Below are 22516 nucleotides of genomic sequence, written 5' to 3'. Positions count from 1 at the left end.
TTACGGCTTGTTTCGCACCAGCTGCCTTTCTGCTTTTCTTCTTTGGAATGCTGCAATCTCCGCTGGTGGCAAGCCATGGCCCGCTTGCCTGCAGGACAAGAGACACCAAGCTAAGTAGAAAGAGAGTATGGCGGATTGGGGCATAGGAAAGCTGATCACGTGGTTAAGTCTGAATTCCACTTACCCATCTTTGCCCACCGGGGGAGGTACAGGAAGAGGTTTTGTGAAACCTTTTTTCCCAATGAGCCAGAAGGTCTCCTCTGTGCCTTTGCCCTTATTGAAAATACAAATAACTTTAACCACATAAGAATCAATTTTTCTAAAGACATCCTTTGGTCAGTAGGGTAAAGCATTCAATTCAGCTCCGCAATAGTCTCCATTCTCCCAGTATCAACATTCCTTGTGCCTATTTTTCTATATGGTCTCCTCACCATATGTACCTGAGGCAAGACAAGCTACAGATTCAAAGTGAGCACCATATTAAGCTGTCATTCAGATATTCTGTGTACTCACCACTAGGCAGAGTGGACTTTTTACTTCAAAGCAATCAGGCCTCTGGATGGTCAACTGAAGGTACTGTGTATTACTTTGGTTCTGATCTTTTGGCATTAAGCAAGCCACTGGCTTTTCCTTCTAGGGTACATGCATGCAGAGTCTACTTTTCCCCATGCTCTACAATTCAACAACTTGTAGAAAAACCCAAAAGAGATTGTAAATGTCATTTCCATCTTTGCTTTTAAGCCCAAGACATCTTGGTTGCTGTGAGAACTTTATATCTACACAGCATACTTTTTTTTTTATGACAAAGGATTCCTCTTGGTAGAGTAAGACCCTAAGGTTGCCCCAATTTATAGGCAAGTTGGTTGGCTGTCAAGACTCTCAGGTCACCAGGTGGTGGTGGCAGATACCTTTTATCCCAGCACTCAGGAGGCAGAGGCAGGCAGATGGCTGAGTTCAAGGCCAAGCTGGTCTGTAGAGTGAGTTCCAGGACAAGGCTACAGAGTGAGACCCTATCTTGAAAAAAAATGAATCACAGGTCTTAGAAGAGGAAGATCACAAATTCATGCTAATCACCGACCATCTCTCTGAAGAACCTAAATCACCTCCCTCTACTTATTCCCCCACTTTTCTAGAAAATCTTTCTCTTAAGTGTGCGTCTCTCTCCTCTTTCTTTCAATTACTTTTTGCCTGTCTTCTCATTTCCTCCACTTCACAAGAAAAAAAAATGTTTATTTAGACAGAAAGTCACATATAGCCCTATCTTAATAATAATGACAATAGACATATGAAAATTAGCATATATACGTAAAGAGTCTCCAAGAAGTTTGCAAATATTTAGTTCAAACTAACCCTCCACGAGACAAGTAGAAAAAGAATACTACAAAATCCAAGTTCTATTACCTGCCAACCACAGAACTGACTTTCACACAGCAGGACTGTTTCTCAAGAGGAAAATAAAGGCTAGAATATACCTTATCATTCATTTTTTTGATTTCATATATCCTTTCTATATCATAGTTTTGAATAAAAAAAGGTTCTCTCCTTAAGCATTTCACAGATTAATTAACAAACAAACAAACAAAAACAACTACCAGGCCACTTTTTGTAAAACATAAGGCACTGTTTGTCTATTTCCCCTTTCATCACTGTACTTAGTAAAATGTGTTACATAACATTGCTTAGTAAATTATTAGACAGTTCCTTTAACTGCAATTCCTAACTTTTGCGCACTTAGAATTTTCATAAGGTTCATAGTGTGAGAACTCAAAACCTGAGGATCCAACCCTTAGCCATATTTGACTGTCTCTTTTAAGATCTACAGGCCACCAGAACAGCACGTTAATTTCCAGAGAAACTTTGTGAATGTCAAGACTATGAAGAGATTTGGGTGTGTCCTGGGTGACTCTGAAATGCCCAAACTAATGCTTGCAAAAACTGATGGGAAGCAAGATGATAGACTGAGGCAAGGTTCCAAATCAAAGAGTATGCAAAGGTGCTCCAGGGGTTTCCTGGGGTTTGGGAGCTCATCCAAGCAGATTCTTGGAATCCTGGCTCCCTGTTTAAACACCCCCTTGCACTATTCTGAAGACAGGGAGAGAGGGAAAACAAATAGAGTAACAACCAAAGCCAGAAGCAAACTCACCCAATATGAATCCCTAGGAAGTCCCAGAGGATCCCTACCCCATCCCACCCCCACATGTATGCCAAATAATAGTATCTTGTTTTGGCATGATACTTTTAAGATGCTTTGATGTCTCCTGTCCTATTTGTTCTTTTTAAAATTCTTGAAGGTATTTTTATTATCAGTCTCATTCTACACATTGGGACACTGAAGTCCAAGACATTAAATGGCTCATTAATAAGCAAACATGACAGACTTGAACCAGTCTACCAGACTGCAAATTGTCAATGCCTTTTCCTTCACACTACCTGTTTCTCCAATATAAATTCACAGGGCATATCTAGAGGCCAAAAGTCAACTCTTAGGACCTTAAAGGCTGTGAGACTAATGGGCTTCCTGGTAATTTTCGATAAGAACACACCTCTATCTAGATAAACAGAAACACAGAGAAGATGGAGCTACTTGTCTGATATCATGCAATAATTAGAGAACAGACCTTCATAACCCTAACAATATTAACTCTTCATTTCTTAGTCATCCCCCCGTCTCGTGTGTGTGTGTGTGTGTGTGTGTGTGTGTGTGTGTGTGTGTGTGTGTGTGTGTGTGTGTTATGGGTTAAGAGAAGGAGTAAAAGAGATTGGAAAAGAAGAATCACAAAACAGTGCTAGTATTTATATACCAGTGAACCAAATACCACTTAATCCCAGAAATTAGAGACAAAGCCTGAAAGCATCCACCTCTAACACTGAAAACACACATTTGCTGAGAACAATAGCTTAGGGAAGCCTTTTCAGAATGTAAGTTTACATAAAGAAAAAACTTTGAGAAATGGAACTGATATGCTACAATACGTACAAAATTTCAGCAACAAACTCCAAACTTGTCAAGAAAACAGTGATCTAAGTAAACTCAGCTGAGGGTGATAAACACGGCCTAGAGTTTTATAGAGCCATCAGGAGGGAATTATGGAGAAGCAGAACTGGCGGGTTAGGTATTGGTAAATTTGGTGCCGATATAATGCAACACAGGGTTAAGTGGGCATTGGGGTTGTTCTGCTAGGTCAAGCTTCTCATCTGTAAATGATTCCTTTCCCAAGCTACCTCAGCTTCCTCATTTTGGTCCCTTTCTTTTTATACCCAATCACTATGAATACCCAATGTAATTATTATATTCTACTCTCTTACTCAATCTAAGCCACTGCCTGAATTTCACTAAGGGAAGCCATATAGGAAAAAAAATCACTTCAGTGAAGGAAATAAAGTAAATGAAGAACATTGCTACTGGATCCAAAGGTGGAGCTCAAGCAAAGAAACTGTACTGGGGGGATTTCAAGCATCAGTCACCTGGAAAGAGACCATGTCTGTTGCCACCAACTTTAAAATCACCACTATTTGGCCAGTACATGTGGCCTTTCTGCCCCCAAGTACTAAGTACAAGTACTAAGGTGACTTTTGCTTGCAACAACAGAGTGGATGAGGGGTGAAAATCTTGAATTAAGACATTCTGAAGTGTGGTAGTTATATGATACAGTCAGATCAGGCATGTTCTAACACAGTAGAAACTCCCTTTGCCCAAGTTCTGCTATACAATGCGTATTTTCTGCCTCTCGTGGTAAGGGAGGGGAAATGAATGGGAACCAAAAAGCCTTTCCTATGGTCTCCTTTCTCTTTGGGCCTTCTCTTCTTCTTTCCTTGCAATATTCTTTCCTTTCCTCAGCTGTTCCTTTTTCCTCTTCATTTTCATCCCTGACCTCTTGATGCCTCTTCCTCATGAGGCTCATGCCACCCTAAAAACCAAGGCCCAGCGAAGCATTTAAAAAACACTTCTTCCTCGCACTTGCTATAACATCTTCCAAAATTCCCTGGGATAGGGGAAACTTCAGGTTGCAAAAGGCTGCTAAGAAGTTCAGCCTTATTTCTCATTTGTGTACTTGAAACTCTTACAGATTCGACTGCTCCTGTCTAGAATCTGTAGGGGGAAATAAAAAAGCCATGGGACGGAACTAGGGCCAGTTTTTTTTTCCTTTTTCAGTTTCAAAAGTGAGAGCTCTTCAGATCTTCAGCTTTTAGGTGAACTTTCTGTAGCAGCAATATGAGGAACCTGCTTCAGCCTTTGTCCCTCAGTGCTGGGAAATGACAGAATCACAAAAGCCTTGAGCCATCCAATTGCTGCCCAAGTAATAACGCTACCCCATCATGTCATTGTGTGAATTCTCTGCAGAAGTAATGAAAAGTCTCTGTCCCCTTGTAAGTGAGTCACCCCAGCTACCAGAAGATATTAAAGATCTATTGGAAGGGCTGAACTAACATGAGGTAGAGAAAGGGGTGATGAACTAGACTTAGGCCTTCAGACCTTTAACTCCTGAAATCTAACTAGATGGAAATCACGACCACCATTCAGGGAAAGTATGCAAATGAGAGAAACAATTGCAGCACGCTGACTGCCCATCTTTTGCTTTTCCTCATGAATAATCACCTAAACATCGTCTTCATATACCACGGTGTTATGGGAGCAGATCAGGCTTATTGGGACTTGGCCTGATTCTGAAGGCAAATGACCATGTGACCCTGTCAAAAGCCTTCACCTTTCCAGGTCTTGATTCCTTTTCTGAAAATGAGCAAGTTATATTATCAGATCAGAACACTGGAGTCTCTTACGTTTAGATCCACAAGACGAGAAAGAGATGAGGAAAATTCGATGGAAATTCCAAAAGAGAGATTGAATTATTTTAGTGCCAAATTTCAGTTCAAATAATAGCCTCAACAGAAAGGAAATATGCTACTAAATGTTTGCCTTTCGTAGAAACAGACTCTGTTCTCAACCCCTACCTTTCCAGTGCCCCTGACTTTGAAGAAATCCCTGTGTATATAAATGGGTCATTGGTGTGACTGAAAAGTCAGAAAGGGTGGACACTGAGTGCGCTAAAGGAAAATATAAATTCACCAATACTGTGACTGTGATCAGCAGTACCAAAGAGTAAATAAAATGGAAATTAGACTATCAAAATAATAGCATAATCCATTAGTAAATCAAATTCTGAACAGATCTTTTGGATAGAAAAGAAAGAACTTAAAGTCCGAAAAAAAAAAAAGATTTTCAATTCTCCCACACCCCGTTAAAGGTTAATTTTTCCAAAAGAAAACCAATGAAGCACAGAGACCCTCAAATGGAACTCAAGAATCTGCCCAACCTGCAGCTCCATGTCCCAGACTCCTTGGTGAGCATTGTCAACAGACCGTGACCTCTCGAGACACAGGTGTGTCCAAGTGGTTCGGTTCCCCAAACAAAAGATCATTATACCTTCAGCTCTGTCCTTCCATGAAGCTCTACTTCATAGCCTTCACTCAGAGTTTGAAGAATTGTTACTGTGCTGAGACTGACATGGATTCGGTATGCTGTAAAAGAAGGGGGAGCATCACTTTGGCTCCATTCTCACCGGTAAAATCAATGAGACATTAACCATGTAATAAATGTCCCCACTTTAGAGAATACAAAGCTCTCAAAAAAAGTTGAGGGGGGGAGAGAGAGGGAGAGGGAGAGAGAGGGAGAGAAAGAGAGAGGGAGAGGGAGAGGGAGGGAGAGGGAGAGAGAGAAAGAGCTTTAGTTCTGCTTGAATAAAAGGACTAAAGAAGGCATTAGCAATAGCACCTATTAACCTCCTAGACAATATCTCAGATGAAAGGTCAGGTCATACAGCAAGGAGTCAATTTGACTCAAAAGTTGAGATGGAGAAAGCAGCACTGTGCTCTCAGCTGCAATGTAACTTCCTCTGAGGGAAGTGTGACTTCAGGAGCTTGTTGCACTGGCTGTTATTAAGGCTGAATTATCCAGACCTATATAATCCTCCTTTAGATTCAAAGGTGTCGCTTCCAAAATAGGTACACTTGCAGCCATCTCTCAGTATTACCATATTTAAAACATCAGTGAGAAATAGTTCAAGACTTATGTCCTTCAATATTTTGTGGGCATCAGACATCCCCACCTTTTTTCATGGGCAGTAGGTGCTTTCAGATGTAAATGTTCATGACCATAGTCTTTTCTTGTCTTACAATAGGGAACTGGATTTTCAAATATTGATCTAGGACCAAATTGTAATTCTTTACTGAAGACCAACCACTTGCCCCTTGAGACAAGGTCCCTGAGCTTCCTGGTAACTGTTACTATATGACCTGACACCTTGTTAAGATTGAGTCTTAAGCAAAAGTCCAAGATCTGTTCTCATATATACTCGCAAAAGCAACCCATCTAGAGGCTGGTTACGATCTGACTAGGAAGGCATGGCTGAAAAGAAGAAGAACCTTTTAGCATGTATATTCATCTTTTTTCTTAACAGCTCCGTCCTACTGTTTGTCTTTCTCACTGAGTCACATTCCTGCAAAGCCTCTGCTCAGAAAAGGCTACCCTGTTGCTAAAAGTCACATCCCTGACTAGTGTCTTCATTCCACTACGTGCCATCCCACTAGAATCTGATCTTCAGGAAATCTTGAAGTAGGGTGAGCTCAAAAGGCAGCTGATTTTAATCACTAACTAACTATGTGATAAGGAGGACCACTCTTAAGTCCCTAATCACTCCCATTTAAAACTCCCACTGTATTTAACTGGATGTGAAGGAGATACTGATGAAATTGATTTCTTCATTAAGAAGTTTGTTACATTCCCTAGTGTCACATCCAATATGAGGTCAGAGTTTATCTCTTATCAGACCTACACTCAGTGACAGAACGTAATGACATATTCGGTTCATAGACTTTAGAAAAACGCACTCCCCAGGTTCAGGAGTGCAGAGATCACACGAACATGCTTTGTGTCCTACACAATGCCTTCCTTGCAGAGCCAGGGCTTACAAAACACTTACTGTGGATGATTCGGTGCATCCATTGTCTCTTCATGCCTGACGACTAGACAAGATGCTACCTAAAGTTCAGAATTTAATTTTTCCTCTCGGTTCTCTATTTTCAAAGTGAAGTGTGTAGTGTTTTCCCTAGTGTGTACCAGAATATGACTTCAGCCTTCTCTGAGCTTACATCAGTCCTAAGCATTGTGCCAAATCTGCATTGCAGTTCCATGCTCATTTTCACTCCATCTTGGGTTGCACTTCAAGCACAATGTCATATGCAATGTCATATTCACACAGCGGCTCTTGGATGACTATCTCCATGACTTCTGCCACATCAGTGGTGTTTTAAAGACTTTCCCAGATGCCAGGAAATTTATGCCACAAACACTCCGTAAGTTTTGTGCTGCCCCTTAATCACGGCTGCACAGACTAGATGGGCTAAGACTGGACTCATTGTACAAACCCGCTTCTGCTGTACATGAGTGATGTGGAGTGGGGTCACACAGGGCACCACCTGCTGTGTTACACGTCCCCATATCATTGGGGACTAGTTTCAGTATGTTGCTGAAGTTGAGAAAGAGCTTGCTTAGCAGTGAGCAGTGACCAGGGCCAGAGCCACTGATGGTTTAAATGATTTCTTTCTTTCACTTAAAAAAAAAAATCCATGGAATCCGTATGTAGGGTTTAATGAAGTTCCATAAGTTCCCCTTATGATAGCATTTGTTTTGCTTAAGCATGATATAAATAAAAAGGCACATTGTTGTACTGACATACCTCAGTAGAGGTGGTGAGTAACCAAAAAACCAATAAAGCATCTTGTCCACAACTAACAAACAATGGCAGAACCATTTGTACAGTTTTATTTGCAAAGAAAAGAAGAAACAGAATTTTTGCTACTTGGGTTTTATGTAGACAAGTTGGAATTAATTATTTTGGAATTCCAAGCTCCTTAGATTGAAAGATTATTACTAGCTGAGTTCTGCAAGCTTATTTGATAAAGCCAGGGACTCCTGGGGTCCTAACTAGTTGAAAAATTGGACTAAAGCAACAAACAGCATCCACCAGCTGGGAGGCAGCTGGCTCATGTGCCTTCACAAACTAGTTGAACACTGAAAATGTCAGTCTCTTACCTAGTTCTTTTCTCTACAGGGCTCCTTCACACCTACCAGGCTAGCCAATTCTTTCTTTTGCCCAAAAGACATTTTTTTAGTTGTTTTGATCAAATTGACTGGCTGTTTCAGTATCACTTAGCTACAGCTTTATTTCTATAACAGGATAGGTACATGTTCAGTCCAACATCACCCCCTACTGGCTTGCTGTTAGAGGCCAGAGGAATGTGTGATAAGTCTTAATCGTCTTGAATTATCTTTCACTTTTCTCTAAAACATTAAGACACTGAGTACCCCATTTTCTTCCTCATCCTCTTGCAGAATCACTTTCCCAATCATAAGATGGCCCCACTCCATCCATCCATCTACAGATACTCACGTAGCCCTGTTGATTCCATCCGAGAAGCTGTGTTCACAGTGTCTCCAAACAAGCAGTATCTGGGCATGGTGAGGCCCACCACCCCAGCAACAACAGGGCCTATTAAACAGCAGGAGAGTGGGACTGGAGTCAATCGATGTGTACTCAGTGCTACTAGAAGAGACACGCAAGCAGGACAGGGGTGGCTTTGTAGAAGAACCAAAGTTGCCATCAAACCGATCTAGAAATCTAAAGGAAGACTGGTGATTGAATTGGTCTACAAGAGGGCAAATTTACCATGCTCCGGACACAACTGCCTTTCTGATTTATACCTCTATTCTAGCAACAGGTTTACTCAAGATGTTGCTATCTGTCAACAATGCAAAATAAACATCAAAATCAAACCAGAAAAGCCTGAAGAAGGACCCAGGATTCAAACGGGTTTGTTGCAGTGTGTGTGGTGTGTGTGTGTGTGTGTGTGTGTGTGTGTGTGTGTGTGTGTGTGTGTGTAACTGTTTCTTATGCCTTAGGGCTGGGAGAATCTTTTAGTCTATCTCCTAACTGTGTCTATAAAGAGAATTATTTCTCCAACAATCAGAAAATGTGTAAACAAGTGGAAGTGACTTTCCATTATCTGTGGTAGCAGTGTGGAAGAGCAGTGTGCAGAGATAATCTAAAATTATTTTCCCATTTATCCTTCCAGGAATTTTTGTTTTTACACTATTATGGCCATGTTGCATGTTCAAGATAACTGAAAAAAAAAAGAACACTTCAGCAGGCAGACAGAAAAATGAGCTCAACAGTCTATTGAAAGTTCCCATCCTTACCTTTCTCATTTTTGTTTTTTCTATGTTTAAAATTTTCAGCATTATATTTTTTTGCTGTTTCCTGGGGTAAAGACATTGTTTTGTTTCCAAAGATTCTTTCTGCTGTGAATAAGAGCAAATCAGAACTAAAACTATATTTTTTCATTTTAATTTACTTCTTTCTTTTTCAGTAGCATCAATTTGGGTACCCTGCCAGGCACTATGGGAGTCAAAAACAAATAATATGTGGTCTAAATTATATCAGATATTCACATCTGAAGGAAGAGAAGAGACTACCAAGCAGGAAGCAAGCAAGCAATGTGGTTGAGGCCAAGCAAACTGTACAGAGAGAACTGAAGCATTTTAGAGAGTGGGGCGTTATAAGAAAGAGGGTTCCTGTGGGCAAGGCTTTCCCAGACTCTTGGAAGGTGACTAGGATTCAGTTACAGGGAAAAGAGGCATAAATCAAAGGCTTGTGGTTGGGATTTCAATGTGCAGGGACTTTGGGGAGTTCTTAGAGAAAACATTCTACCACTTTAGGCACCCGGGGAGAAACTATAGATAAGTAAATGTTAAATGAGTTGTACAAAATACAGTCCTTAGCCCACTAGAAAATTTTGAGCAAAGGTTATATAAAGAATATTATTTGTCTTTCTTCTTCTCTAGTCAGTGTATTGGATGCATTGTAGCAGGAGTGGATGACCCTATAGAAAAGCTATTGGGCATTTGGTGTCATGAAAAATGAACAGAAGGCATTGGAAAGGAGGTGATGGTATAAAGTCCGCAGCCAAAGTGGGCACCAAAAAGACAGACATTAGGAAAAGAGAACCAGCAGACTTGTTAGCTGTCTGATTGATAGCCATGACTAATTGGCATGGGGCTCTAAATTTATGTTCATTCACTGGAAAAGACAGTTTGAAAATTTAAATATGTTATATTTGAAATAATTAGAAAGCACCCAAACTGAGGGACACTTGGGACACTGAAGACGTGACACTGGAGCACAAATGAGAGCAGCGGGATTTTCTTTGGAGAAAGAGTGAGCAGCTGCTATATTGCAAAAATATGACTAAGATATGGTTCCTGCTGCCAAAGAGTTTGAAATCTAATGGAAGTGTGATGTGGCAGTTCCCTCTGTGTGCTGTGATTACCATTAATGAATAAAGAAATTGCCTTGGCCTGTTGATAGGGCAGAACTTAGGTAGGAGGAGAAAACTGAACTAAATGCTGGGACAAAGAAGGGTGGAGTCAGAGAGACACCAAAGTCAAGCATGCTGAATCTTTGCAGGTAAGCCACTGCCACATGGCGATATATGGATTAATAGATATGGGTTAAATTAATGTAAGAGTTAACCAATAGAGTAAATGGGCCAAGCAGTGTTTTAATTAATACAATTTCTGTGTGATTATTTCCGTTCTGGACGGCCGGACCAACAAGCGGCCCCTTGCAACAGAAGTGCAAACAAGACAATGTGGCTTATACTAATAGTTATAGGAAGGATGAATAGAGAGAGGCAAGCATGGAAGCAAAATGATGTTATTACAAGGATCGATACAGGAAGGAGATGCTGGTGGCCTAGACTTGAGTAGTGATTGTCAAAAGGACACAAGACAGACTCAAGAAATGTTTAAAAGTGCAAAAAGTTTAAAAACTAGCAGTTGGGGCTGGTAAGATAGTTCAGAAGAGAAAGGCAGTTGTCACCAAGCTTGACAACCTGAGTTTGAGTTCCAGAACCAACATGATAGAAGGAGAGAACCAAGTACTGTAAATTGTCCTCTGACCTTCACACAAGCACTGTGGCGTAAACACACACACAGTCAAATAGAGTAACTAGGAGTTAGTTGAATACTGGAGGTCAGAGGGAGAGTGGAGTACGGGATGACATCTAAGATGATAAATCGGGACACTGGCAGTAACACTAAATGAAATATGAAACATGGTGGAAGGACATGTGTATGGGAAGAAGACATGTTGAGTCTGAGGACAAAGTGAAATGCTCAGGTGGAAATGTCATTAGGAAGCGTGACACACATAGGTGAAGCTTAAGAGAAAAGACTGCCCTGGAGCTATAGAGTTAAAAGGAAGTAATATAATTATATTTGAAGTTCTAAAAATGTGGTTATAAAATAGATAAATAAATCGTCTGCAGTCACCAGAATATATGTAGTCGTTAAGAGGAAAAGAATAGACAGAGGGGCTTGAAGGCATTTATTTGTGAGGGGATGAGTCCGGGGGAAAATGCTTTTGATTCATCGATTACATTATCCTAAACATCACAAATACTTGACGATCATGTAGCGTCACAGACATAGACATGGTGGTGGCAAATGAGAAGGACAGACTGCAGCATCTGTGGTGTGGAACATGGGCTGCTGCCCACAGCAGTGCTATAGGTAGAAGAGAGAAGGGAAACCGGCTAGGCAGAAAGAAATGAATGCTGGATACCAGGCTAATGCAGTTGTCCAGAATCAGGGGACATCTACATGTTTCTCCTTCCTCATCTAAGTCATCAAGAGGTGCGTGGAAATGGTTTCTCCTGCTTTAGCTAGTTTCCATTACCTGAGTGCAGGCCTATTCGAATTCGGACTGGCACTTCTGGCATGTGTCGCATCTTAAAGGTCCCCACAGAGCTCAAGATATCCAGAGACATGTTGGCAATCTCAGCAGCATGTCTACTGCCATTCCTCTTTGGGAGGCCCGAGGCCACCATGTAGGCATCTCCAATGGTCTCTACCTGGAAATTATAAAAAGTAGGATTAACAGACATGTAACCTCTTCATATTATTTCCCACATACACAGGGTTTCAGGAGTATGTAAAGTGAGGAAGGCAGTTCGTGACTGTCAATCATTCACAAGCCTAAATGTACACCAGAATCATTTAAAGAGCTTTATTAAATACTGATGTATACGCCTCACAACCAGAGATTCTGAAGTATAGCTTCTTCAAAGGCTATTGAATGGCCCTAGGAAAGTATCAAGCTTCTGGAAATTTCTATATGAAGAGAAAATAGAACTACCCCTAAGATGTCCCTGGCAACTGAAAACCCAAGATACTGTCAAAGAGAAAGATTTTCTCTAGCGAATTTTAGATAAATGGGAAGCCTTGGGAAAGTACAGAGAAAGGGAAAAAGGACAAGAAGAGTCTGTCCCCCTGACTTGTCTTGCTAATATGACCATCAGTGTCATAAATCTTTTGGATATGAGAGCTAGGTCTTTCCCCACCAATCACCTCCTCCTCTCCTATTGTTCTATCTTTAAAGGGACGATAATTCTGGCCTTTGACTATTCTGCAAGAACCAGAGCTTAATTAATACAATTTTTATTTTTTTAAATAACCAGAGCTGGACACTTGGAAGTAAAGATGAGTCTCTGCACCTCATCTTCCCCACAGAGTGTGCTCACTCCGAGATAACTCATACATGGAAGCTTTTCAGAAAAATTCAAGTCACAAGCAAAGTGGAAGGACTTCTAAAAATATGAGAGTCTGGATGGCCTACTATACGTGAGATTATAGCTAAAAATCAATGCAATTCTGGAGACATACTGCCCTGCATAGAATCTCAGAGTCACCACTTACAGTCAAGGGGCTTCCTCCATCCAGTGTGCCCATCTTTAAAATAACTTAATGTCAGTCCTCATAGGATTCTTAGGACTAAATAACTTAATGTGCATCAAAACACTTAATGCTGAGCAGGGGGATGATAACAATAGTAAATGTAAGCTATCACTACTGTTACCATCATGACCACCTCCAACAACAACAACAAAAAGCACGTCTTGAAGCTAGTCTTAGGACTATGGTTATTATTCGGTTTCATAAAATGAGGTTTAGGATTCAGTAACAGGGCTCACATAATGACTTTCTAAATAACCAATAATAATAGACATTTGACCCCATGGGACTTTTGCTTCAACGTGCTTCCCCTCAGTCTCCCAGCATTGGTATGGTTTGGAGGGACGATCTCTGCAGTCAGATAGTAATGATATACTTCACAAAAGAAGAATTACAATGCAAACGTTATTTGGGTGCAGTGAGTTAGTGGTTGGCCATTATCAGAGCATGGTAGTTGACCATTTAGCTTTGATAAGTTGTTACCCCAGAGACCCCAAGGATATGGATGAACACAAAGTCTGGCTCAGGCAAGCACTGGAGTGTAGATGGCAATGAGGAATTATGAGATCCATCAGTCAAAGGGCACTTCAAGGGAAGCAAAGGCACAGAAAAGGATCTGGTTGAAATGGGGCAGTGGAAGAAGCAAAAGCGAAAACAAATCACCAACTTCTGCAGCAGACTTCTCACATCCATTCCAGATTACCAAAGGCCAGGGGAGGTGACGCCAATTCCATAGGTAAGGAAAATGAAAAGGCACACAGATTTGGTTACTCACTGATGGTTCAATTTTTATTTCCTTTGTAATCTGTTGTTTTAAATAAACAGGCTTGAAAATTTAGATTCCTATTTTGGATTCAGACAGTCCTGTTCCATCTTTAAAAACAACCCACTAACTCCATATTGCAGCCAAAAAGTATCAAAACAGCTAATGGCCTCATCCCCAGGACCCCCAATGATTGTCTGAGCAGAATCAGCTGGATTGATTAAACTAGTGGCTGTGTTACTGCCCATGCTGAATCATCTTTGATTTTAGTTTCAACTGAATTAGCTTTTAGTGATTTGTTTTTCTCTTCAGGCTTCTTGAGTTCAACAAGTTAAGACAGGTAGTCTGATTCCATAGATTTTTTTTTCCTCCACAGTGGTTTCCATGTGCATTTCTTGATTGGTTTGCAGCTCCTGCTGATTGACAGGTATGATGTTTATTTCTGAACCCTATTTAGATGGCATATTTTACCTCTTAAGGGTTTCTATCAGTCTAATCTGAGATAAATACACTGCCTAGTGCGTGATTTGAGAGAGCTGGACCATTTGAGGCTACCATGAAGGATCCAATATGTGAAGCTACTCATTTTCCAGCTCTTTCATGGTTCCTGAGACAAGAGTTATCTAAACTTGGGGATATCTGAGGCATCTTTTACCTCCAATACAAGTATCCATGTCACTAGCAACATAGAAATGTCTCTACAGAACTATGAGACCTTTAGTCATTTCCTACCTATTCCTACCAGAGACAATATACCATGTAAAAAGAGTAATAGTAAGGAAGCATAGTGCCAACAAGAGTGAAAGGAGTTATCTGTTATCTCCTCATATTCTGCAACCTTTGATTTTTTTAAAACAGAGTGGAACTAAGCTGGAAGGATGGGAAATGGTGAGTTAACACTTCCTCAAAACTTAGATGAATAGATGTACTTTGGGTTAACCTGTATCAGTCCCCAAAAGTTGCATTTGTAAGAGCACTCTGGTGTAATGCTGTGTTCCTTCTTGTACAGAAACAATACCTAAGGGGAAGAGCAAATTTCCATAGCATGTATTATATAAACATAAACGTGACCTGGAATCACTCTGTAGCAGCCATCAACTATGAAAAAAATCATCAGTATTTCTATATCTTTTCATTACCCAGCATGATACTTTATCCATTCAGAAAATGCATTCACTGAACTACAATAGGGCTCCCCATATTAACCTCTTCTTAGTCATAATTCTAAACAACATCTCAAAAGAACTCTCTTAGGCAATCTGTTCCTTGTTTGAGAATTCTTCTACTTGGCCTTCATTCCCAACAAAATACCAGTGGAGTGGTGTGCTATCTTAATTTTTATTTCTAAAAGACAACATTCTGTGAAATTGCATCCTTAAATTTTGGAAAACATATAAATAAATCTCATGTAAAAATTTTCATGTGAGAAAGCATTAATCTGCTAGTTATCATACCTTGTAGACATCATGGCTGCCAATGATGGCATCAAAGAGTGTATACAGGTCATTCAGAAGATCCACCACTTCAATGGGCTCACTCATGGCTGAGATGGTGGTAAAGCCCACAATGTCACTGAAGTACAAGGTGACCAAGTCAAATCCCTCAGGTTCAACTGTGCAGCCCTTCTTGAGGGATTCAGCAACTGATCTGAAAAGCAGACATAGCTATTCCTAAGAAGAGGGCAGCCTCCCCAAGTGCCACACACTAAAGACAATTTCTCTAATGATCACTGCCAGGAAAATGATGAAAAAGAGCTTCACTTGGGCAAAGCATTAATGATCTCATTCAACAAGTACATATTGAGCACAAGCACTGTGTCAATCACTGGGCCAGGTGATGTGGGAGTCCCTTCTGTGTGCTGCAAATAAAGGAACTACTTTGGGCCTATAGCAGAGTTATAGGGGAACAGAGCTAGGCAGGGAAAACTAAATGAAATGCTGGGAGAAAGGAGACTGGGTGAGAGAGAAGTCATGAAGATAGACATGCTGAAACTTTGCTGGTAGGCCATGACCTCATGGTGATGCACAGATTAATGGAGATTGGTTAAATTAATATGTAAGAGTTTGCCAATAAGAACCTAGAGCTAATGGGCCTAATAGTGTTTTAAATGATATGGTTTCTGTGTGATTATTTTGGGTCTAAGCTAGCCAGGAAGCCAGGATCCAACAAGTGACCCCTCTTCCAATAGCCAGGTGCTAGCAGATAACATTGAAAAGACAGATCTGGTCTCTGTTTCCATGGAGTTCCTTCAGCTCCCAGGGCTTCTACTTCACCCTCTCTATTTGGGGGAATGTGCCCAGTTGGTTAGTTTTCCACAAGACTAGTTTTAGCAATTATCTCCTTGAAGGCCAGGTTACTTGGAGGGGAATGGAAATTCCAGCAAAAGATAAGGGAGAAAGTTCCCTGGAAACACAGGCCTGCTTCTTTCCTATACGAGCTCAAAGAGCTCCTGAAATTTTTTGTTTGTTGTTTGTTTTTTGTTTTGTTTTTAAATTGGTCATCCTCTTGGCTCTGTCATGAAGTAACATGTAGAAAAACCAAGCCCCCAAAGCAAAAATGATCACTAGTTTCCATAGAAAGTAGGAAATTAGGATGTATGTTCTGTTTCCTTGCTTTTCAATTCTACTTTGATTTGAAGGTATGACTCAAAGCCACTGGGAATACAGAGGGTGAAGGATGGGGAGTGGAGGGAGACATTTGGTTGATAGGTAACTTTTTTCTCCTTTTTTAAAAAATGGAACACACTGTTATAATGCTTCACACTCCTCGGGAGTTCACACATACAGTGGCAGCATCTGTGTTAGAAGCTTTTCTGTTTTCTGTTTTTCAATTTCCAGTTCTTCAGTCCGTTCCCGGATCAAATCTTCCAGGTTGCTAGAATACTGCTCCAACATCCGAAGCATGGAATCGATAATATTAGTCTTTTTCCCTTTATTGAAAGTTTTAAACTGAAAGTAAAAGAGAAAAGGGAGTCTATGACTGCTTGAGCCCCAAACTCAGTAATGATGGAGTAGATCTCATCACAAATCTTTTCCTCAAAAGTGCCACATCAGGAGAGATGAGCCCAGATACAAATAGGAAATGTCTCATTGTCACCCTGCTCCATTCACAGAGCTCTTTCCCTTCCTTAACCCCAAAACATTTCCCCCATTATTCTGGTTCTTATGAGTATGGGCACAGAGGGTCAGAGAAAGACCCTCCGGTTCTGAAATGATCTAACAATAGTAGCCATTTTCAAGGAAATAGGGTTTTGTCTAGAGCCCAAGTCAATTGTGGGTAACATAAGAGGGAGAAAGAGGGCAGGAACTGATGTTTTATCATTGACATTATCAACCTACAAAATCACCCTTATCTTCAAATAATACATTGTTGTCAAAGACTTTCTTGACAACATAGAATGCTCAAAATATAACATGGTAAAATTTCCCTCTACTTTTTACCATGCTGTCCAATACCAAATGTTTCCATCTAGTAGCTGCCTTTCGTATCAGTCAAGTCAAGTAGAAGTTTAGCTAGTTTTGGTCTGTGTTGCTCCCTGGCTTCTAAGAGGTTGCTGTGGGTATGTTCAAAATATCCTCTTGGGACTTTGTCAATCTGCGAAGAGCTTCCTAACATAAGCACTACAATCATGAGAGTGTACCTCCCTCAATGCTGAGTCACCATGTTCATAACCAGAAAAGATTGGTAGTGGTTTTGATGAATAGACTTTGAAGGTTCTGCACAACAAACTTTATACAGCATTGCCACACATGCTCTTCTTGCCCCAAAGTGGACAGTAAGAGGCTCCTTCTGAAATCTGTTCACATCTATGTGTTCAATAAAATCCTAAGCAACCAATTCAAATCCTCTGCCCCCCACCCCGTAGCCTCACTTAGAGAAGCTCATTCACCTCTTTGCATTTAAGTTGTATTCGATGCAGGAATTAAGGAGGCTACTCTTATCACTGGACAGACTAAACTTCCAGTAAAGCATTTAGTGAGGGTAGCCCCAGTAATGTTTTGTTTGAAAGTCACATGATGGGCATTCCTCCTATCTATCAGTGGCTTCTCTCCTGCCTTCTGAAATAACATCTTTAGCATCAACACAAGGACAAATGGTTTTTCCCTCTGCCTCACAGTAAGTTTTTTAGAAATGTGACCTTTATGGTCCTTTGCCTTTTCCATACCATTGAACACCTGTTTGAGTGTCCTCAAGAACTCCAGTCAGACTAATGGAAGTATTGTTAGCTGGAGGACACGGATGACTTCAAAAGCAGGGCCCTCTCAGGTTTTCAGTCCAAGTCTTTCTCTTTTCCGCCTCAGATACCTGTCAGTCATAAAGCAACTCAGTGCTGGACTCTAGCCAGGCTCAAAAGCCTCTCCCCCAGAGCTGAAACAGCACTCAAGGAGAGCACCTGCAATTTCTGTATCGTGCAAGTCAACAAGTTTTCAACTGTCTGCACCAACAGAGGGGCTCTGTCTTTTCTCCCAGCTTCTTCCTAGCTCTGTCACCAAGAAAAGTATCAAGGTCTTTAGAAAGAAGAGGGGTTATTACTTTCCATGTGCCCATATTCCCTCCAGTACTCTCAGGGAACCTAAGAAATCTGTTTGTCTGTTCCATGTGAACACCCTTTCAAACAAGTCCTATTTCTTCTGACCCTACATAAACAACCTGGCATCACCCAAATACTATACTCGGCAGAGTTCCCTAGAAACTTTTAAACAAATGTAGTTGTGTGAAAAGTACCCCGTGTGCCATAATACTTATCTTCCGACAGTTTCAATGCTAAGTCTTCCAAATGACCAGTGGCTTCATTCCATCATTGAAAGGTTGCTTAGAGCAGATTATAGATGGCTCAGAAAAGACATTCATGCACAGAAGAGCACCAGACCCAACCCCTGGGATCATAGAGGATGTGCTGGTGCTATTGCAGGCTTAAGAACCTCAAAGCCAGCCCTGGGTCACTTTTTAAAGAGGAATGTCCTTTCCCTTTGTAAGGAGCCCCTTCAACAATAAAAGGACTCAATGAGTTTAGCCTCAGGGAGGCGAACTACTGGGCAATGATAATATTAATAGATTTACCTGGTTAAATATTTCATCAAAAGTCGGTCGTTGTTCCGCAGCCTCAGCCCAGCACAGCTTCATCAGCTGGAGACATTCTGGAGGGGCATACTCAGGAGAAACCACGGGCCTATACACAGGGGGAGGCTTTTGGAGTCTGTCTATGATTTCTTACAAAGCACAAGAAGAAAAAAGTTGGTGGTGAATCAGGAGAGAGGCACCAAGGTACAGCAGAGAACTGAACTTCAACCAAGAAAGGGATTTATCAGGAGAAACCATGAAGGGACCTTTTCTTTCATTCCCCCTCAGACCTCTTTAATGTTGAGTACATCTAACAAAAGGCCTTTTGGGAAGGTAGTGAGAAACTGATCAATTGGACTCTAAAGATAATTGAGTCACCATGTTATCCTGCTTCTGTGAGGTTATAGATGCAGCTTATCTAATGCCAATTCCAATATGAGTAGCTTCAGTATCCTGCCTTTTTCGTCTGTCCCCAAGTCCCCTCACAATTACCACAGCACAAACACTGAGCCTTCTCTGTGAGCCTGTATCCAGTCAAGGTCCATGCATTGAGTCCTAGGATAATCACTAAACCAAGGGAACTAAGAACAACAGTGAACAATTCAGGGCCTTATTAAGACTCTCATGGCTACTGGTCAATGAATGTCACTTGGAGTGAAAAATGTATTACATGCTTACATGCCAAGCTAGCGAATGGGCACTTGGCATGTGTTATTTCATCGGATGCTCAACACAAACAGATGAGGTAAGCACTTTTATTCTTTCTGGAGATGGTAAAACTGGAGCACACAGAGTAAGTAACTTGCCAGATGTCACGTGGGTAGTGAGAGTTCAGGTCAGAACCCACGCAATCTTCATCTATTACACTGCTCTGCTTCCAATGCCTCAGATCTCAACCATAAGATCACAGACCCTCTATATAGGGCCAAAAGTCTTCAGTGGCCAAAGGCTTAGGTTATCCAAACTGAGTCTTTTTCCAAAAGCAGAAAACTCTTTATAAATAGAAAAGCATTAGCCCCCAATGTTCCCGTCTACTCATACTAGCCTTCAAACAAATTTTTCTGCTTTTAGTCTAAACTTCTCCAAACTATTCTAAAAATATGTACCTAGTCATGTCACTCTCTGGTTCAAAATGCCTCCATGACTTCTATTTCTAACAGAATAAAGTCCAACCTCTTCAACATGGCCCTATTTCTTCAGACTCACTACCCGTTCCAAGTCTCCTCTCCACCATCACCCTCAACTTTGATCGTCAGCATCCACAACCAAACTTTGACTGCCTTTTCTACTTCCGTATTGACTGTAACACTGCAGGAGCGCTGCTGCATATCCTAATGCGAGATGCTAGGCTCCATGGAAGGAGTTCCGTTCTTGCTTCCGGTTTCTCTCAGTTCTGTGTACAGACAGCTCAGCCTCTGCTCCTTTAGCCCAGAGCAGCCTGTAATAGCGCTCTCGGTGCCATAGATTCCATGGTAATGAACCCCTTGGAAAGAGACTGCGCCAGGGAGTCTACTTTTTATCAGAACATACGTAGTTGACTGGATCACTTCTCTGCTGAGGTCCAGCATGGCTTATTCCCTGGAGGATGTCACAGTCCAAGGAGATAAGCAATGGGAAATATTACAAATGCTTTGGCAGGTACACAGAAATACAGGCAAGAAAAAGGGGGACACCTGATGCAAACTAAACAAGTCAAAGGAGAATCTCCAGAGTTGGGGACCGGAGTTGAATGAGGCCAGGTGGGAAGAGAGTGAGGAAATTCCAGATACTATGAATGGCATGGGCAATGACATAGAGGTGGGGGAGACCACGTACTCTCAAGGCACCAGAATACTAGAAGTAGCAAAAGATAAACTCAGACAGGGAGTGGATGGACTATGAAGGGCCATTACATCACATGAGGACCCTGAGCTGATTTCAAGAGAGATGAAGAAAAGTTGGAGGGCTTTAAACAGAGGTGTGATGTGGAATGCTGCGGCAAAAGACAGCTTCATAACTTAGTAATATTTTCTACATTTTAAAAACCTTTTCCTTTGAAGTTAATTTAGACTTCCAGAAAAAAAAAAAAAACACAGTAGTACTCAGTGATGACCTGCATACTTCTCACTGAGCTTGCCGTAATGTAAACACAAAACAACAGTGAGGACATTGGTATTTGTAAAGTGCCATTACTACAGTCCTTATTTGGATTCCAGGAATGTTTAATGTATTTTTTTCTATTCCGCAATCCAATTCCAGATCTTTTTCTGCATATAATTGTTGCGTTATCTCTTCCAATCTATGACGATTCTTCATTCTTTTTCTCTCATGTTTTTAGATACACTTGATAGGGATTGGCCAGTTATTCATTTATTTATAAATCCCACACTGGCCTGGAACTTGCCATCCCCCTGTCTTGGCTACCCAAGACCTAGGAAAACAAGATTGGGCCACCATGCCCAGGTGCTATTATCCCCATGAGGTTATTTAGTAGTATGTCTTTCAACTAGGATTTAGCTGAAGTTCTCTTGTGATTAGACTGAGGCTATTCTCTGCTTTTGTCTTTGTTGTTGTTGTTGTTGCCAAGAGTGATACACCACAAAAATGTTGTACCTGTCTAAGTATGAAGCAGCACAAACATGATGCACCATCTTACTGCATCAAACCAGGGGTACATGATGTAGGGGTGTATTATTATAGGCAAAGGTAACCTCAATCACTTGGTTAAGCTGATGTCACCAGGAGCCTCAACTCGTAAACTTATTATTTTTCCCTTTGTAGTTACTGAGCATCTTCTGAGATCAGATGAAACCAGGTGCGTTCAGAGTGATATGGCCTTATGTAGACAGGTGCTAAGTGTTTTGTAAGCTCACACGTTGAGAATACGCAGCTAGCTTGTTAGCCCTAAAACTTTCACACACTGATTTTATTCTCTGTTGATGGATCTTACCTAATGCTCATGTATTTCAATGGGAGACAGGCAAGAAAAATCTGCGACACTGCTATGGAGAGAGGCTGGCACCACAGGAGTACCATGAGCAGTACCAAAGTACTTGGGAAGAACTCTCTCAGGGGAGCAGAGGTACTACATGGTGGGGGTAGTGCAAACTAGAAAACTAACATAGGTCCTCAAGTTCCTGGATTATAGTTTGTAAAAGGATCAGCTTCCTGGGTGAGGGAATTTCTTCCAGATGCCTAAAGCTGTCTGGCTCCAAGCCCTGCCTTCGTATACCAGACCCGCTCTTTTCAGACTAGCAGGCTGCTGTGCTAACACATACTGGCAAATCGTGACCTGCTGATATGGGATGGGGCACAATGGGCCCCTAGTATCCTTTTCTCACTTCCTGCTTACCTTTGGCAGGCAGATCCATCATGCAGAAAGGAGCACCCCGGACCATCACTTCTTGCATGATGATGGCAAAGCTATAGACGTCTCCTGCAAATGAACCTAACCTGATGCCCCTAGGGGCTCTTAACAGTTCAGGGGCTGTCCACAGCAGCTCTGCAAAGAAAGAATTATCTAATAAATGCGAGGAGGATTAACTGACATCTGCAATGCCCTAAAGGGCTCTGAGGGTGCTGTTTTATTAACTGCCTTATATTTTTATTAGACAGACTGGCATGCTAGTGCCCCTCAGGGTCTGAATCTATTAATCTAAGGGATTACATAGAGAGAGAGAAAACTTACTATTCTCTCCACCCCTTAGAACTATGCAGCAAGGCACAATATAAAGGTGTGGGGAAAGTCAGGACACCAGAAGTGGAGGCACTATCTGGTGCTTGCTTTCACTCTCTCTTGAGCCTGCAAGTAGCAGTTGGCAGGTTTCCATGGAAAGGCAAGGGGCAGTGCCAGACTGGTTGCCATG

At 41.3% G+C, this 22516-nt stretch overlaps 1 protein-coding gene across 1 annotated transcript in view; it reads right to left on the bottom strand.

Annotated features, from left to right (window-relative positions):
• Positions 1-22516, bottom strand: part of Gucy2f (guanylate cyclase 2F, retinal) — an 81443-nt gene continuing 58927 nt past the window's right edge. Inside the window, exons 10-18 of the mRNA XM_048428529.3 lie at positions 22003-22152; positions 18672-18820; positions 16395-16558; positions 15065-15257; positions 11793-11967; positions 8448-8546; positions 5423-5517; positions 185-273; positions 1-88 (exon numbers count right to left, since the gene is read on the bottom strand). Of these exons, the coding sequence (XP_048284486.3) occupies positions 1-88; positions 185-273; positions 5423-5517; positions 8448-8546; positions 11793-11967; positions 15065-15257; positions 16395-16558; positions 18672-18820; positions 22003-22152 (1202 nt within the window). The remainder of the gene's footprint in view (positions 89-184; positions 274-5422; positions 5518-8447; positions 8547-11792; positions 11968-15064; positions 15258-16394; positions 16559-18671; positions 18821-22002; positions 22153-22516) is intronic.

This window comes from Myodes glareolus, chromosome X, assembly GCF_982192425.1.
Source record: "Myodes glareolus chromosome X, mMyoGla1.1, whole genome shotgun sequence".
NCBI lineage: Eukaryota > Metazoa > Chordata > Mammalia > Rodentia > Cricetidae > Myodes > Myodes glareolus.
Note: the sequence above shows the minus strand (reverse complement) of the source record. Positions and strands in the feature narration are given on the sequence as shown.